General features: G+C 37.1%; 1 protein-coding gene across 1 annotated transcript in view; it reads right to left on the bottom strand.

Annotated features, from left to right (window-relative positions):
* rttn (rotatin) overlaps nucleotides 1–13,235 on the bottom strand; it is a 33,064-nt gene extending 19,829 nt beyond the window's left edge. The window contains exons 1-20 of the mRNA XM_041968271.1: nucleotides 13,098–13,235; nucleotides 12,671–12,858; nucleotides 9,563–9,752; nucleotides 9,318–9,416; nucleotides 9,135–9,225; nucleotides 8,764–8,878; nucleotides 7,384–7,534; nucleotides 6,939–7,107; nucleotides 6,340–6,530; nucleotides 6,020–6,135; nucleotides 4,945–5,112; nucleotides 4,653–4,865; nucleotides 4,425–4,537; nucleotides 4,207–4,333; nucleotides 3,761–3,886; nucleotides 3,384–3,500; nucleotides 2,677–2,816; nucleotides 1,901–2,072; nucleotides 1,721–1,820; nucleotides 92–177 (exon numbers count right to left, since the gene is read on the bottom strand). Of these exons, the coding sequence (XP_041824205.1) occupies nucleotides 92–177; nucleotides 1,721–1,820; nucleotides 1,901–2,072; nucleotides 2,677–2,816; nucleotides 3,384–3,500; nucleotides 3,761–3,886; nucleotides 4,207–4,333; nucleotides 4,425–4,537; nucleotides 4,653–4,865; nucleotides 4,945–5,112; nucleotides 6,020–6,135; nucleotides 6,340–6,530; nucleotides 6,939–7,107; nucleotides 7,384–7,534; nucleotides 8,764–8,878; nucleotides 9,135–9,225; nucleotides 9,318–9,416; nucleotides 9,563–9,752; nucleotides 12,671–12,858; nucleotides 13,098–13,128 (2,703 nt within the window). The 5' untranslated portion in view covers nucleotides 13,129–13,235. The remainder of the gene's footprint in view (nucleotides 1–91; nucleotides 178–1,720; nucleotides 1,821–1,900; nucleotides 2,073–2,676; nucleotides 2,817–3,383; nucleotides 3,501–3,760; nucleotides 3,887–4,206; nucleotides 4,334–4,424; nucleotides 4,538–4,652; nucleotides 4,866–4,944; nucleotides 5,113–6,019; nucleotides 6,136–6,339; nucleotides 6,531–6,938; nucleotides 7,108–7,383; nucleotides 7,535–8,763; nucleotides 8,879–9,134; nucleotides 9,226–9,317; nucleotides 9,417–9,562; nucleotides 9,753–12,670; nucleotides 12,859–13,097) is intronic.
* Between the last annotated feature and the right edge of the window lie 5,643 nt (nucleotides 13,236–18,878).

The following is an 18,878-nucleotide window of genomic DNA, read 5'->3' on the forward strand; positions in this document are numbered from 1 at the left end:
TTATGAGTTTCAGATTTGTTTGCTTTGCATTTATGTGCAACTCTTTCAATAAGCTTTTATTCATCACTTTGCTGGAGCTGTTTGTTTTTACCTTTTTGCCATTTACACTCTCCATAATAAAAGAAATGACTTTATCTGTTAAGCCAAGACTCTTCAACACTGGGTGCATTGTTGTGTCTGTAGGGAACAAAGAAAAAAATTCAAAATACAGCAATAAATATTTCCATAATTGTTGTTTCTTTTCTTCACCCATTTGTCTAAAACATATGGCAGTAGAAAGGCACAGACACTGAAGCAATAGCTGCAAACTGTAGTTTTCACAAGGGGAAAACTCTTACCCATCAAACAAACTTGTAACAGTTGCCGTGGATTTTATTACATGCATAAAATTCCCCACATAACTCTGGGACAAATCAGGAAGTCAACGATCTGACTGTTCCTAACTAAATTCTGCCGGTACATTTTTCAGTAGCTCCATCCCTTTTTCTGCACTTGCTGATAATTGTGAAGCAGAAGAACTAAACCAATTAAAAAAAAATAGACCAAATGGGTCTCTTAACTCCAACTACTGTCAGTGCTTCCCATTAAGATATATTTCTCTATGAAAGCCTTGATCTAATAGAGTTCTTAAAAGCAGACCGTTTTGAAAGTATGAGTCAGTTCAGAAACAGAACAATACCATTAATGACTTTTAAAAGAAGATATACTGTACAATGCCCTGTCTTGCATGAGTGGAAATAATTTCCCATAGTCTTAATGAAATGTCTATGACCTGTTTTGGTCAAAATACCACAGAAATACAATACAACGCCTTACTTTTCCACTATGAATTTAAACCTATGTCGGCCTGTTTTTTTTTTTTTTTAGGTAGAAGAGTGACCCACTCCTCTTCTCCGCAGGACCAGCCTTTTTCCAGTGGTGTTCAATAAACCTTGAAGCTCATTACTATACAACAGAGGATGCATCCCTCATCTGCAATTAAGCCATTAACAGCTGGTAATGCCAGTTAAAACACGGCATATGATATAGACGGTCAGCCAGCAGGTTTATAGCTTTACTGACTTTTTTTAAGTTTTTAGAGGCAAATGGGAAATCAGAATTTCCCCATTTTCAAAAGTTGAGACCACCTATAAGAAGTCAGATTCCAAAGTTAGGACAAAACAGACAAGCACCTTCAAAACGTTATCTCATTTTTTTGCAAATGATAAAACTACTGATGAGTTTTATGTTAACAGCAAAGTAAAAATCAGTTTAAACTTCCTGCTTGAGTGGTACCACAAACAGTATTTGAAACTGAGATGAGATAAAGGTGAGTATACTGGCACTGATAACAATCATGCTAATAAAATAAAATAAAATAAAAATCCATATTGTGTTGATAACATACATACTGTAATATTATATCAAATCATCTGATAAAAAAACATTATTGAATGAGGTTGTTTTTAAAGTTTTATTTTCTTTTTATATTGTTACTCAGTTGCCAAAAATTTTACAAATGAATGAAGCCAATTAAGCTTGATAGCGTTTTGTTTCTAAAGTTTGCCATTAAGAGTCTAATAATATTGTTATCTTGAATGCTTTAGGACAATAAGCATGTAGAGAAAATCCTGTCTTGTATGCTACTCATATTCAAACCCCCAGACATATGCTCTGAAGCACAAATAAAGTGGTTTTTCTAACATATTGTGTCCTTTTATATCAGTTATTAACATCTCACCTTGTAGCACAACTGACAGCTGCTCTGCAGCTGATCTTCTGAGAGAGATGTCAACGGTGTCTGAGTTTAGGATACAAAACAGCTTCTCCACCGACTCCACCTAACCAACAATAAATAGATGAAGTAAGCTGTCTCTCTGTACACATGTCTACCTGTTGTTTTTGTATATCAGATTTATACCTTTAGGACAGACTTGCTGCTAGTGTCAAGTGAAATATCTACAGGGTTATTGAGGCAGTAGAGGTTGGGAAGAGAAGAAATCATTGACTGGTCCATGTCTAGGCTGGTGGTTGTAGCTTCATCACTGCTGGTTAGGTGTTGGAGGATTTGTTGCACTGCTGCTATTCTTACACTGTTAATAATGCACAACATGAGAATTTAGGCATTTCACAGAAAATCAAACTGTTATATTAATGAACTAACAAACAAAAGAAAAAGTCATTTGAGTAATAAAAAAAAAAAGTTTAGTCTGCACTAGATCACTGTGTAATGGTTGAATAAAGGACCAGATTTACAAGCAATATGCTTTAAAAAAAATGTCTGGCAGGGCAGACAAATCTATTAGCTGCAGCAAAAATTAACCAAGACTTGACTTGTGTTAATTTCCATCTCTATCAATATTCATAGGCTGGGACTTGATAACACAGGCCTCAAAGAGCATTTAAAGGACTTGATGAGCACATAAACTGACAGCTACATACAGTTAAAATATGTCCACTGAAAATCTTGAAGAGCAAAATATTCAGGCTGGCAGGAGTTTGTCTGTTTAACAAAAATACCCTGAGACCAAATGTCAGACTCTTCAAACAACTTCGCACAGAGAAAGGTGCAGAAGAAACATAGCAGACAAACAGTATACGCATTACACACATCTAAAAAAAAACAACAAAACTACACACCTCGGAGCACATAATAACCAAACACAAACAACAGGAAAACCCAGAGCTCAGACTCACGTGGGCTGTTTGGTGAAAAGGAGCCGGAGCGCTGCTTTTAGCTTGGCTCTACTTGGGAATGCATTGTCTCTTCCAACATCCGTCACGTCACTTATCAGAAGGACACATTTTCCAAGCGAGTCTTCAGTGCTGGCGTAGCCCTGCCGCGCAAACACAAGAATACACACACATACACAAATGTACATGAAATCCTCACACTGCCTTGGCAGAAAAAGGAAGAAACAACGGGGAATTCCAGCTAAGCGGCGCAACAGTAAATAAAATCTGCATCGTTTTGATTAGGGCAGTTTCATATCACTCTTGTGGATATGGTGGGCCCATCTCTGAACGGCCTTCTTGTGTAAAATCATACTTGACAGCCGAGTCAAAAATCTCATGTATATTCATGAAGAAGTTCCTGGATTTCTGTTGCCTGAAACGGAACAATTAAGAAAACTTTGCTTTTTCCACCCAAAAAGAAAACAATATAACACAGAATATGGAAATGAGAAAATAACATAATTTTCCTCACAGGCATCTCAATATGCATTTTTTTTTTTTTTTTGTAGTCCAAGAGAATATTGCGCTTTTAATAATGGGTGCGTTGATAGTAGACAACATGCACCACTGCCTCCCTCCATAAATATAACGCAATAAGTTACAAAAATGATGTGGCTGAAGAGGACTGTGGTGAAAATACTGTAAAGCTTTCACAAAGAGAACAGCACCTGTAATATGGGTATGACCGGGTAAAGTGCCTCATTGAATCTGTCCCAGGTTGATGCTGTCATCATCAATCGTCCCTTGAGCAGGAATAGCAGGATATCCTTGGCAGCAACGTTCACCTATAGATCACAGATAAACTGCTGAACTCACAAAGGTGACACTGATAAAATATCTTATAGCGAGTATTTAAAGAGACAGAATTTTAAATGTCTAAATGACTCACAAATACACACACAAATTATTGTACTTTCTCACTGCTAAGACATAAAAGAAGTTGCCAGAATAACCTCAGTCAAACTTCTTAAAAAAAAAAATAAAATAAAATCTTGAGGCACTGAAATATATATGAAAGGACAAGAATTAAACTGAGCACATCAACCTTTTCTGCGGAGTCCTGGAGACCAAAGTTGCTCATTTCATAGAGCACTCTGCGGTGGAGAATGAAGTTAACACCGGTGCACACTGCCTGTTCCTGTCGTGATAGATTCTGGATGCCAAGGCAGTCCTAGGGGTATGTGTAATCACACCAGAGAGCGTCATAAATTATTTTCATCCTCTCACTTGTGCTGGTATTCATGAGTTTCAGTTCACTTTCAGTTCTAGACAGTGACTGGTAAAACGAAAAGACTGATTTTAAATGTCAAAGTGAGGGGATTATAGCATGCTGTCAAAGAGCTGTGGCTCATCAATCTTTATCTTACTTCTTTACATATGGATGCCCCAACAAACAGGCCCACATTTAGGCTACATTGGGCTGGTAGGTTTTCGCCATCACCCTTTATACTCATTTAAACGACGGCTGTCTGTGACGTGGCTTGCTCTAACCTTGACCAGGTTTAAAGTGCGTTCATATGTTTCCGTCCTGACAGGCAGTGAAGGATGAGACAGCAGCTTGAGGAGGAGTTTCTGGCTCTCAGTCTGAAGGAGGGGGCTGGGCTGATCAAACTTCCACCTAATGAGGCCAAAAGCAGTTAAACTAGTATATAAAACATTACAATAACATAATAATAATATTAATAATAAAGATCAGTGGCTTTTCTCACAGGTAAGAACACATGTGCACGCATTCTTTAATGATGGGTAAGTGCTGGTGAAATGGAAGTCCATTTATAGCTTGGTCTGCCAGTTCCAGTACTTCCAACCAGTTCTTCTCTCCCTTTAAAAAGAAAAAGATAAATGAATTAATAAAAGCAAAACCACCAATTACAGAATCCTGTACATTTATTTACAAATTATTAATATATTGATCTAATGTGTCTTGCAAGTTATACCTCAGCTTGCACTTCCTTGAGGAAGTTGCAAGTGGATTCCATCCAGAGAGCAGCTCTGGTTACCCTCCTGTAGAGGTCATGGCTGTCCGAGTTCACCTGCTCCAAGTATGCTACTGCTGTCTCTTGCATGCTGGGTAATAAACGTCCCAGTGATGGATCCAAGCATAAGTGGAAAATAGCTGTCGCTGTGTTTTCTGGGAGATTGTCACTGGCCTGTGTGAGGTTAAGAGAAATGTTAACTCGTAAAAGTAATATACTGAGATAATTTGGTTGCACAAGCACATACACACACCCTCTCAGGAGGCAGGATGGTCTGTAGGAGTTTAATGGTGAATATGGCGGTGCCTATGTATGCCATTCTGTGCTGAACCTGAGAACTGTGGGGAATGTCTGCTGAACAGCTTTGGTGATAGCTGAGAATATCTCCCAGTTGCTCCATACAGGCTTGCAGCTTCTCTTTCTAAAAGTAAACACAGACAGAAATGTAGACCAAAACAATAAACAGACAATAGCAACACTAACACAAAGATACATGCAAGTGAACTCACACTGTGTGCATGTTCACATGCTCAAAATACAGCTGCTGGCTGGGAGCCAGGAGGAAAATTGTTCGTTCCAGGGGTTGAGGAACTGAATGTAATCAGATTTCAGGGTTATTTTGGGACGAGATACAGATCCACCCTATCTCAGTATGAATAAATTGGAACAATCTATTCTCAGCTACTTTGTTCTGCATGTTGAAATTGAACAATAGGGGATAAATGCCAGCAGGGGGCAGTATATGCCCTGTGCATTGCAGTTTGGCTGGTTCCCATAGGAAAAACCAAGAGGTCTTGCATACAAAAGCTGCTCTCCATATAAAGATGACAAAATAGTTCTCAGGCTGCACGACTGGGCATGTATTAAACAGCAGAGGGCCACAGGGGCTTGCAGGCTTGACATGTGTATAAATCCTACTGCAGAAGAACAAACTTTTAACTGCTAGAGAATAAAACAAATGATCCTATATGCAAAGAAAAAAAAACACACCTGTTTAACTAAATCTATTCTATGGATTTTTAAATGCAAAAAAAGGAAGGCATTTACTAACCCCAGCATTTCTGATCTTGGATAAACCCAGGAGTACAGATGAGAAGTTTGTATGCATGTGTGTGTGTTTGTGTGGAGCGCTTTATATCCAGCAGAAAGCCTTGTAACCTAATATAATTCATTCAGCTCAATCACATGCCCACACTTCTCCTTGACAGTCGAGTGCCGTATGCTTGTGTGTCTGTGGCGAACTGTCTGGTGGCCAACCCAGCTCGCTGTTTCAGTGAAGTGTATCCATTCATCTACATAAGAGGCTGTCATGAGTTGTGTTGACTTGCCAGCTCCATCCCCACCAGGCTGCGATCGTCCCAGACCAGCTCACAAACACTGTCCCCAAGCAGGAGGACGGCATCACACAGCAGCTCCAGAACACGATAGAACACATGCAAACCATCTGAGAGGAAAAGAGAAACAGAACAAAAGCAGGACAGGGTTTTTGTTGTTTTATTTTTTTGTTGTTGTGTTTTTTTTTTTTTACAAGATCAAACAACACAGGATAGAATCTGGTGCATGTCAGAAAACAGAAGTTGGGTTATTTACAGTAACTTAAGTTTATTCAAGCAAAGAAGGAAGAAAAACTAAGTACACTGACTCCCACCTGTCTTAAGTAACGGGATGGCATGCTGCATGGTGGCAACGGTGAACTGTGCCAAAGTGAGCTGCTGTAACTGCAGCTCCAGGACATCTTTGACACCCAGGTCTGGAAGCACCACATGGGCCACATCTGCAGGTGAATGTGAAGTCTGTCCAGGGGCTTGGACCGATGCTGCACCTCTCTGCGAGCTGCCACTGAATGACAAGTGAGGAAGTCATACCAAGTGAGGCAGAAATACCATCACTGTCTCTTCTTCTTCTTGTGTGGGCTCCTATTTTTACAGCTTTATTTTATTACTATCAAAACCACAGAAAATCCACCTTTTTTGCAAGAATTTGCAATAAATCTAAAAACATTAGACCTAGCTTACATAAACTGTTTGGTTACAATGCTGATTCATATCAAAATATACACTAATATACCATTTCTGCATTAAAGAATCTGAGAATTTCCGGTCAATATCATCACAAAGAACATCTATAGAAATAATACCCTACACAAGCAGATGTACAAAACTGGGTGACTTCCTTTTTATAACCTACAATCTTCATTTTCTTCTATTTAAAATGAAAGCTTATGTTAAGTTATCTTTATGCACACACTTGTTTGAGGCTGCATCTCCATCTTGGCCATCTCCTCTGGCTCTCTGGCTCATACGTCCCACCACAGAGGGTCGGGGGGAGCACTCTGCCCCAGGAGAGGAAGTCTGAGAACGTTGCGCCCCCATAACTTCCTGGGTGTAAGAGAACGATGAGTTCTGCGACACTAGATCTGAACAAAAACAAAAAGAAAAAGCACATTTGTTGCACAATGATAAAGCAGATTGAGTGCAGTAGTGTTATAATACCCTCCAGGTAAGAAATTAGTCAGTGGGATTAGATAGCAAATAAATTTCTCATGACTTTCTGAATTACAATAAATACAAAGCTGATGAATTTATAAATGAAATGGGGTTAAGTTGGTGATGTGAAAAGATGTCAAAAATGACTCATCACCACCGACAGCTCGTATTAATGAATCACGATGTCAGTTAATAAGGCAAGTTACCTTGCTTTGCAGAGAAGAAGCCAGGATCTTGATGAAACCGCAGTCTCCTCCTCAGAGCTACACAAAGCTGCCGCAGGCAGGAAACAGCAGATGAATGGAGGTAGCTCACCTCACTTTTACCTGAACCCAGCAGCAACACAGAAAAAAGGTTCTGAAAATAGAAAAAAAAACACAGAGGAGGATGTTTTACTCTCAAGATGAATTACAGGGGAAGATGGTACAAACAATTAGCATCAGTTTTTGTTGATGTAAAAAGACTTGGGTAGAGAAAGTAAAGCCACACCGGAAAGTCTTTTCCACCAGTGGCTTCTTCTGAAGATGAGTCTGCTGGGTGACGGAATGCTAATGCTACCCTGAGAACAATGTCATTTTATGCACTACTTTATTAAAACAATAATCATGCTCAAAGTGGCTCACTGAGGCATAATGATGTCTCATCAAATACTTTGAGTGTACCAGTGGAATGCAGAGCTCAGACAGCAAATTCACTTTGTTGCTACCCATAAACTAGAGACATCAAACAATATAGCTCCCTTCTAAAGAGATAATAAGAGAGTGGGAACTTGCAAACTTTGGGCATCAATTGTTTGGCATTCCGCAAACTAAATAAGTAAATAAAAGAGACAAGGTCAATGACTTTGGAGAATGTTAATGACTGTCTTGTTACCTAGGAACACTCATGCTGATAGAGGCCTCAGACAAAAGGAGCAAAACGTTACAGCATGGACTTCCACACCTTGCAAGAGGTACATTTTTACCAAAGTACATCCTCATAGCAATCTTAACGCTACCCAAGCAAAATAAACCTCCTGAGAACTCAGTGATCTGGGACACCCATTCATAAAAGGATGTTTGGTTGAAGAATGCTATATGACAGGTTATTATTTTGAGAGTGGTTGGAGGAACCACCTTATAAATCCATTAGAATTCACTTAATCAAATTGATGTGATTAGAAAAAATCTGAATACTGTACAGATGACCCCCTTGTGGTTTTAAGTCAAGACAATGCAAATTACATAATGGTGCAAATATTCAGACTATTTGAATTGCAGAATTTTTAAATTAACAAAGGGTAGAAAATAGAAGTGCAAGCAGATATTAAGAACTGAATGCAATTTATGAATGGAATATTTCAGGCCAGAATAAGCTCAAATTTAGTTTAAAAAAATGTAAAAGGAGCCCATGACACCTGAAGATTATTAAAATATGGCAGTCATGCTGACATTTGCTACTTTAATATAATAAAAGGAATAATAATCATTTTATCCCTTTTTGTCTCTATATGAGATTGTTTACTTCATATTTGAAAAAAAGCTACATAGATAAATATTCTTGTGTACACATTTACCATCAATATGAGAAAATGGTGGTAATTGTACCTTTACAATACCGGGTCTTTGCAGGAAGATCTCTGCAGGAAAGTCTTGCATAATGACATCACACAGAAGTTCACAGGTTGTTCGCACTAAGTTAGGATTGCTGCTACCCAAAGAGCTGTAAGAGAGAATTGAGGAAGATTTTTACTCAGTAATCCAACATCACACACTAATCACACACATATGTAATCAGACCAGGAAATAGATCAGACCAGCAGATAAGAGAGACACTACATTTTAGGGTAGTTTGTACACATTAGTAGAACTAAGCATCAAAGCAGGGTTTTTTCTGGAAAGTCAGAAACTGTAGTGTGCCAGACGTTGAGTAAGTAATATAAAATAATATCAGAAATATAAACATCATTGTTTCTCACCTCTCATTGGAAGAAAGTATGTGTGTGTCTGTGTTTGTCAAAGTCAGCCATGGAAACACGGAAAACTTTAGACATCTTACAGATTCATGTACTGCACAAAAGACAGAAATAAAACAAGTCAAACATCTGAAGAAAAGTTTAACTTTCAGAGACCAGCAATGGCAAATTTCAGGCAAAAGTTACCTGCAACCTTCTGCAATGGTACAACTGTGTTGCTGGGAATGCTCTTGTGGAAATAACCCATTTTCGGCAAATTCTCTTCAGGTGAAACAACTGATGGCGCTGCAGAGAGAGATTTGTTACCTAAATTACATTCTTTTGCTTCAAGATCATAAAAAGAAAAAGAACAACTTGCTTTTATGCAAATATTAGAGTTCAAAACAGCACATTCTCAAAACAAACAAATATTTGCTTTAAACTTTCAACACCTGTTGGATTTGTACAAAGTGGTCTATGTGAGTCGACAGCTGAATGACTGGGGAGTAGCTCAGGAAGCTGGAACAGCTGGTCCAGGGTTCCATCAATGACAGCTCGCAGTCTGGGCTCAATATTAGGAGATAGTTGAGTGAGAAAGTCCACCGCCCCAACGTCTCTCAGCATCTGGGCTGCGCCTGGATGCTTTGAAAACAAACAAAAAAATATGCATGAAATGAAAACCAGATTATTCAGTGCAGTTAAAGGTGTGGTTGCATGAGTTTTACTTTTAAAACGCAAGAGAACAACCCCAGTGGATTAACGCCCCTGCTAATATTTTGCACAGTACCCTATGTTTATGACCAGATTAATTATAATTATGAGGGTAAATGAATATTGCAAAATCATTAGAATAGTTCCCAATCATTTTTTATAAAAGTGCCTGTATAGAACTGACAAAAGAATTTATATTTTCATGTCATTTTCCACCAATTTTAAATCTGATTTGAATCGCAGTATTGGTCAGAAAAATTGCAATCACATTTTTTACCCCATATAGTTTAGGCCTACTTCCTTCTATTACATTGCAACAGCACATGGGAAGAGAACAAGTGTCACTGATTGTGTCTTTGCCGCTGTTCGGCTTCCAATACACGAATAAAAAGTTGGGAAACATTATTTTGGCCAATTACAGCATTACTACCCCTTTAAAGGTAAAGTGTGTACGAATTACTGACATCTAGTGGTAAAGATTAACATAGCAATGACTTCAAACACCAAGCACAGTTGTGAACAGACAATGGTCAATATTCTTCCAGACAAAAACACGTCTTATCTGCGAGTGGATCCAGTAGCTTTAGATATATACTTTTGGTGCCTTTTGAAGTGTTATACAAACGGTGCTCAAAGATCTATCAAACAAAGCCAATGCTGCAGTTTTAAAGCTTACAAACACAGTTTTTTGTCCATTCAGAGACACCATAGTAAAAACAAATGGTAGCACAAGTGTGGCAGCTTCCATACATGTGGAACCACAACAAGCAGATACAAATAGGCCCGTTCAGATAGACTGTGTCTACAGTCTGACTTCATGGTCAGAGGAGAACTTTCTGAGTCGTTACGGGCAGACTATAAAAGCAGCGTAGCCAAGTCAGACAAGTTCGTCAACGTGACGTTTTGAAGTGGGCAAGTCAGTGCCCGGACGCTAACCCAATAGAGATGCTATAACCTGAAAAACGTCATACATTAAACACATCCAGGGAATATGACCGAGTCAAAACAGGTTTGTCTGGAAGAATGGGCTAAAACTTACTGAACATTGTGCAAATCTGATCAAGTTCCTACTGTAACAAGGAGTTTTTAGTGCATCTAATAATAGACTGTTCAGAGTTTTGAGACATCATTGTTGTAGGTGCTAATTACGTGAACTTGTACCATACCATTACAAGCATCTTGCCAGACAGAACGCTTTTTGACTGTTAAGGTGCAACATAAAGCAATCTGGTCAATTTTCAACCTAAAATATGCAAAGATCGTATGTTTTCCCTTGTCAGCTGCCTGCCAATAGCCTGACAAAAGCAAGCAAATTATAGACATTCAAACAAGTAAAAGAAATGGAAACATTTAATTGGATGGAGTAGAAATAAATATAACCTGCAACCAACCCCAATCAAATACGTACACAGGACAGGATTTCATGAATTCAAATCTGCACTGTGGGTTCCCACTTAGGTGTTTTTTTTAGTTCTATTCCTTCTTATTGTTTCTTTATATATGTTGCGGGTCTGAAAGGCACCTATAAATGCAATATATTATTATTATTATTATTATTAAAGGTTTGGGTGGCCATGGATAACATGAGGGGGGAGTGCAAAGGTGGCATGAGGAAAGGTAGGATACACACCACTAAGTCCATGTATTATGTGTGTCTTTGAATGAAACAAATCCAAATTATGAATAGGATTTGTGATATGTATTTGTGACATATAGTCATAGTCAAACAAGCCCACTGGCTCACTTTTAGAGAATAAAATATAACTGTTATTTTAGTAAAGTGATTACAAACTAATAAATACCCAGTTTTCAATGATTTTTTTCTGTCATTGAACTGATTTTGTTACACATTACACCTTTAATGAAAAACAATCAGTATTGTATTACATATCGTTGGAAAGTCTGATCAATCACCTTTGTATCAAGGTATAACTTGTAAGTTGTGATTCTGTGGAAGGAGCTAAACATTTGATTAGTCCCTCAAAAAATGTGCCAAAATCCCCTGCAATGTTCTCCTGTTGGTATTCTCTCTTGTTTTGAGTTGCTTGGTGGATTGGATTATAGCACTCTCTCACAGTAATAAAGAAAAAAACAATACCTACAGGCAATTTTAAACTTTATCCATTTTACGCTGTGGGATGGCACACTTTAGCATGCACAGCAGAGCCCAAGTTGATCCCACAAGTGTTCACTACTGGGTTGAGGCCTGGACTTATGCTAGGCCTTTCCATTCTCTCCTCTGCCAAATTCTGTCGGTATTCTACGAAGATCCTGAGAATGTTTAAGATTGTCAGGAACTACCCAAACATTTAGCTGTGCTGCTCATTCCACAAATAAACATTCCTTACAAGATATATCTTGTTTTGAAGGTGACTTTTCAAGCTTTCCAACAATATATAATACAACAGCAATTTATATTAGAAGGTAGAAATAATCAACGTTTACAAACTTTTTTTTAGATTAATTGACCTACTGCATTCTACAGACACGAATGGTTGTGGATGACAGTGACAATGCTTGCTCTGTCTGTAGTAAACGGTTTGTTTTGATTATTGATACCTGAATATTAATCTAGCTCTTCATTTTTTTTGTATTGTTTTTTTACTAGACCTAATATATTTAAGTTGTGTTGTCTAATAACTGTTCTGTGCATGAAGTGAATCACTATTACCAGTAATAAGCTGGTAGCTCACTGTTTTCAGTAGCAGAAATTAACATAATTGCACATCTGAGCTAAGATTAATTTAAATTTTATGGTTGTATGCGTCAAATTTGTGACTGGTGGAATAAAGTATAGCATTTCATTAAATGAAATAGAAAGTATGCAAATCGTTATACTTTATATTTACCTGTGAAAAAGTTAAAAGCAATCCAAGCACCTCCTCCTTCATTGGCACCTCTGGGAAATTAAACCACTCCAGGAGATACACAAACAGCATTTTTTCTTGGACAATGTCGGTTATTGAGATAAGAGAATGCTCCAGTTTACTTAAGATGCTCTTCAAAGCTCTAACTCTTATCTCCACCAAAGAGTGACCTAAAATATACGGAAAACAAAGTAATGAATGAGAAGATATCAGAGAAGTTTCAGCTAAGTTAGCAATAAAAGCTAGGCACATAAAAATAACTTGTGTTTCTTTGCTAAAGTTGCCAGTTACAGCATACTTAGCAACTGCAGATGCTAATGGAAGCTAACATGAAAACACCTGGCAGATTCGGTTAGCCCGAGTTCAGCGAAAGTCGGCTTCCTTTAACCAGGCTAGCACTTCTGCTTACCCATTTTCTTTATAAGGGATGATAAATCCATTTCAACTGATATGCTATATTAGACTTTGCTGTGTAAAATAAAAATAAAAAAATAAAAACAAAGTAGGCTTATTTGCCGGAAAGTAGCTGTACGCCAGAGTCATATCAACAACGTCTACCCGGGTTTGTTTTTAACAACCGCGCCAACGTCACTACGCTTCCTGTGGAAGCTGAGAGCCAGGGTGCTTTCAAGAACACTTAAAATGTGGAAAATCTGAGCACTACAGCTTTAACGTCGCGCTTGCTCAACGACACAGGCAGAAGTACATAAAATGAATAAGGAGCCAACAATACATGACATGAGTGGGTGGAAAGAACATGATTTTGACTGTTAAACTTGAACAAGGCAAGGCAAGGCAAGGCAGTTTATTTGTATAGCACATTTCATATACAGGACCGTTCAAAGTGCTTGACATAAAACAAAGGCATTACAGATATTTAGAAATAGTAAAAGGCATCAACACATTATCACAATGAAATAATAAATTACATTAAAATGATTAAAAGCAAGATAAGTTAAAAAAAAGTTAACATGCAGATTTTATGCATAGGCGCATGAGAAGAGAAATGTTTTTAACCTGGATTTAAAAATGTCTACATTTGGTGAAAGTTTAATCTCCACTGGCAGTTTGTTCCACTTTGCAGCAAAACAGCTAAATGCTGCTTCTCCATGTTTAGTCTGGACTCTGGTCTGGACTAGTTGACCAGAGTCTTTGGATCTAAGAGCTCTGCTAGGTTTATATTCTCTGAACATATCACAGATGTATTCTGGGCCTAAACCATTCTGGGATTTGTAAACAATCAAAAGGGTTTTAAAATCTATTCTGCGACTGACTGGAAGCCAGCGTAAAGATTTCAAAACTGGTGTGATGTGTTCAGATCTCTTAGTCCTGGTTAAAACTCTAGCAGCAGCGTTTTGGATGAGCTGCAGATGTTTAATGCTCTTTTTAGGAAGTCCTGTTAAAAGACCATTACAGTAATCCAGCCTACTGGAGATGAATGCATGGATGAGTTTCTCTTGGTCTTTCTGGGAGACTAAACTTTTAATTCTGTTGATGTTTCTGAGCTGGTAAAAAGCTGTCTTAGTGACAGCTTTGATGTGGCTGCTGAAAGTCAGGTCTGAGTCTATCAACACTCCAAGGTTACGAACTTGGTTGGTGATTTTAAGAGCCCGAGTCTCCAGGTGTTTGCCAATGCTGACCCTCTTCTCTTTGCTACCAAACAGAATAATCTCAGTTTTGTCTTCATTTAATTGTAGGAAATTCTCCTTCATCCAGGTGTTTATTTGCTCCAGACACTGACACAATAAGTCTATTGGGCTGCAGTCATCTGGTGACCGAGACACATAAAGTTGTGTATCATCAGCATAACTTTGATATTTAATGTTAATGTTATATGACCCAAAGGGAGCATATACAAGTTGAACAGAAGAGGTCCAAGGACTGACCCCTGGGGGACTCCACAAGTCATGGCCACTCGCTCAGATTCATAGCTACCGATTGTAACAAAATAGGACCAGAACCAGTTAAGAACTGCTCTAGAAAGTCCAACCCAGTTTTCCAGCCTGTGCAACAGGATTTTGTGATCTAAAGTATCAAATACAGCACTGAGATTCAACAGAACCAGGACTGATACTAGACCAAAATCAGTATTCAACCTAATGTCATTTAACACTTTGACCAGAGCTGTTTCAGTGTTGTGATGAGGTCGGAAGCCGGACTGAAATTTATCAAGATTTCCACTTTCATTTACAAAGTCATTAAGCTGGTGAAATACAACTTTCTCAATAATCTTGGACATAAAATACAGGTTAGAGACCGGTCTATAGTTGTTCATTATAGAGGTATCTAGAGTCCTTTTCTTTAGAAGTGGCTTAATAGCAGCTACCTTTAGTGACTTGGGAAAAATGCCTGATGCCAGTGAGCTGTTAACTATCAGTAGAAGATCACTTTCTACTGAGGTAAAAACTGTTTTTAAAAAGTCGAATGGTATCATGTCCAGAGTGCATGTTGTTGATTTCAAATGCCAAACTGTTTCTTGTAGGATTTTTAAATCAACCATTTTAAATTGAGACATAACATCAGAATCATTTCCGGGTTTTAGACACAGACTAGTTTTCTTGTGTGACTGTGTTAATATTTTGCTTAATTGTTTTAATTTTTTGGCTAAAAAAGTTGGCAAATTGGTTTCATTTCTCAGTGGAAAGGAGCTCTGGGTTTATCTGTATAGGGGAATTTGTAAGTTTTTCAATCATAGCAAACAGAGTGCGAGAATTGTTGACATTCCTGTTAATCATTTCAGATAAATGCAGCTCTCTGGCCTTGCACAGCTCATTGTTATAGTTACGCAGGCTTTGTTTGTACAGCTCATATTGAATTTGAAGTTTATTTTTCCGCCATTTCCGCTCAGTTTTTTTGCATTCTCTTTTTTAGGCTGGTGACCACAGTGGTGTTTCTCCATGGTGTTTTCTGTTTGCTCAAAGTGCTCTTGATTCTTGTCGGTGCAACAGCATCCATTACATTCAAGACTTTCAGATTGAAATGATCCAGGAGTCCATCAACTGACTCTGCACTGGTTGTTGGCAACATAGCTATGGCCTCCACAAACTTAGCACTTGTTCTTTCATTAATGTACCTCTTCCTAACCGAGGAGCAGGTTGGTTGGACATTCTGAGTGATCAATAAATCAAACAAAATACAAAAATGGTCAGACAAGGCCAAGTCAGTGACCACAACAGAAGAAATTTCCACACCCTTTGAAATAACCAGGTCCAGAATGTGACCTCGAATGTGGGTGGGTTCTTTTACATGTTGCCACAAACCAAACATGTCCAATATGGAAGAAAATTCCTTGACATTACCATCCATCATGTTATCTATGTGAATGTTAAAATCCCCAGTTAAGATGAAATGGTTAAAATCAGTAGAGATAACCGACAATAATTCAGAAAATTCATCAATAAAATTTACACAGTGTCCTGGATGTCTGTAGATGATTAGAAATAGGATTTTAGGAATGCCCCTTAAAATAAAACTAAGATATTCAAAAGAAGTAAAATCAGCAAATGAAATCTCTTTACACTGAAATGAATCTTTAAATAAGGCAGCTTCTCCTCCTCCTTTCCTCTCGTTTCGACATTTATTCATAAAATTAAAATGAGGGGAACATATATAAATACACTTTGCAAGTATTTTATTTAAAATATCTCCTTATGTTATTGCAAATATAGATATGATTTTTTTCCTCATAATATTTCATATATTGTACATTTGTACTTTCCACAGTTGTGAAATGATTTTGCTAGCACTAGTCAGTCTACAGAGAAATGTGCAGCGTTCTCACATCAAAAAAGATTTCTTTTCTTCGAAGAAAAATGCACTGCCCAAGGTCAAAGTAGGAGTTTTTGGCTGCTGCTGAATTCTAAACAGTATGTCACATCACTGCTTGACAACACCTTCTGCAAACAGAAGGCAAACTTAACTTTAAATGGATAAAAACACAGGTTTAGTTATTTTTGTTACTCTATTCTAGACATATTGAGTCAGAAGCTTCATGGTGTATTTTGCACTTCATACTTTTGATCATAAAGTTTCAAAAGTCAAATAAATTTTAGGAGTTTTTATTTTTGAAAGTCATAAACACATTTCTCATTAAACTAAATAACTGATAGAAGATTAATCACTAATAAGCCAGAAACAACTTCAGGCTGTTCTGAAATGATCATGATTAATCTTTGAGTTTGATTTCTGAGTAAAAAAGCAAGTTAGATACTCATATTTACTCTCAAAGCTATTTACTCTAAAAGCACCCATGCATGGATGAAACAGATCATGAGTCTGACTATAACATTAATAACAGCAATGAACTTTGACTTTCTGGGAACCATTTTCCTGCAGAGACAAAATGCACCAATCCCTTATAAAACTGTAATAGTATATGTACATACCCTTAAAACATGGAATAAAGTCCCAAAATTGTATCCATTATACTTATGTGTGGATGTTTTTTTTTTTTTTTTTTTACTTGGAATTTTACCCCCTCCCAAAATCTGAAAGCATAGCACACTTAGAGTAATTCTCTCATTACCTACAAATATGCTCGCTGAAAGCTAAATCAGCAATAAATACACAATATGATGCCCACAATAAATGTAAACAAATTCCAGCTGCACAATGTAGAGTTAATTCATAACATCTTTTAATCAGTAATTTATTATTTGCAAGGAGGCAGGAAAGCATCATCAAAACTGGGGCTTTTTTTTTACCTTCTTTGTCAATATTTCTTGACCTTTTAACCTCTGTGGTATAATAAATCAATTCAACACAAAAAAAAAAAAAAAAAAGCCAGAAAGGTTTCTTGTAAAATTCCCATTTGTTGAAAGTTAACCTCTATGAAGATCATGTGATCTTAAACAAAATCAGTGACCAAAAGACAATCAAGAAATACAAAGGACTGTCATGATACCACTTTCCATCATTCTAGATAATGTTTATAGACAAACAGTTTCTAAGAATGAAGGCAAAAGCATTAAAACATACTTAAAATCTTTAAAAAAATAAAAATAAAAAAATAAAAAAAAAAGTTTTTACTCATGTGAATTTTGCTGCAGGGGACTCAAAATGTGAAATAAGTGGAATATCTTTACCCATTAAAATAGTTTTAAGAGAATGGATCATGAAACATAAATCTCTTTTTTATTATTTAAATATTCATAAGTGTGTTTCAGTGACTACAATCTACATGCAAACAAGCCTTGGTTTTCACTCACTCGGTTTTAATTTTGCACATAACAATACAATCAAATAGAAAGCAATCAAAAACAAACAATATTTTCCATATCTGAATGCATCTAACCTAAAAGCTGCTTTGTGAAAGCATCTCTGAGCGCAGAGCCTTCTTGGTCATTACCCAAGCAGACAGATTAATTCTAAAGCATTTCATTTGTACATATGGAGCAGTCTGGAAAAGTTAATCAAAATAAATCTGTGGATTCCCCCTGTCTGCAAGCAGTGTTGCAGCAGGCTTTTGTTCTGCATATTGGTCTTCATTTAAATAATCCACATAGTCCATGCTGCTCAGCAAACATTCCTAAACAGAAGTTAAACCTTCCCCTTTGAAGGATTAGTTTAAGAACCAACACAGTCTCGGATTAGCTCTAAGCATCATTTTTGCAACTGGTTTGGTTTAATCCAGAATAGGCTAACAATTTAAGCTATTTAAGCCAAGTCTTAGCAAGTGATTTTGAGTTAAGTCTGTTAAAACAGGCATTTTAGTCTGGGACTAGCCTTAAGCCCTGTCTCTGAAACTGGCCCAATTTGTTGTTAATAGAAGTCTTCCATGTACTCATTTTATTCCATCTAAGTTAATTCATTTATTTAACCTTTTGCATCCAAAAGTTCATATGAATTATTTAGGTTAGTTAGAAAATAATAACAACTAAATTAAGATTATGTTATATCCACCAATATATTTTATTGAAGCCAATGTTACATTTACAGTGTAAATACTGCAGACTGAAGATTTTACTCTTACAGGCAAAAGTCAAAATATCAATTTAGTATAAGTAGAGATTAAAAGTGTAAATCCTTCAGTTGAGTGAGACAACAATTACTCAGAAAAGAAAAGAAAAAACAAAACAAAACAAATTAAATAAAAAAAGGGAAAATCACAATTATCCCCTTTTTCTTATCAGTCTTCCCCTTACAAATTTAACAAGCGCATGCTTGAGACTGTGAAAGCTTTCAATGTTAA

The sequence above is a fragment of the Melanotaenia boesemani genome, chromosome 18, assembly GCF_017639745.1.
Source record: "Melanotaenia boesemani isolate fMelBoe1 chromosome 18, fMelBoe1.pri, whole genome shotgun sequence".
In the NCBI taxonomy this organism is placed as follows: Eukaryota; Metazoa; Chordata; class Actinopteri; order Atheriniformes; family Melanotaeniidae; genus Melanotaenia; species Melanotaenia boesemani.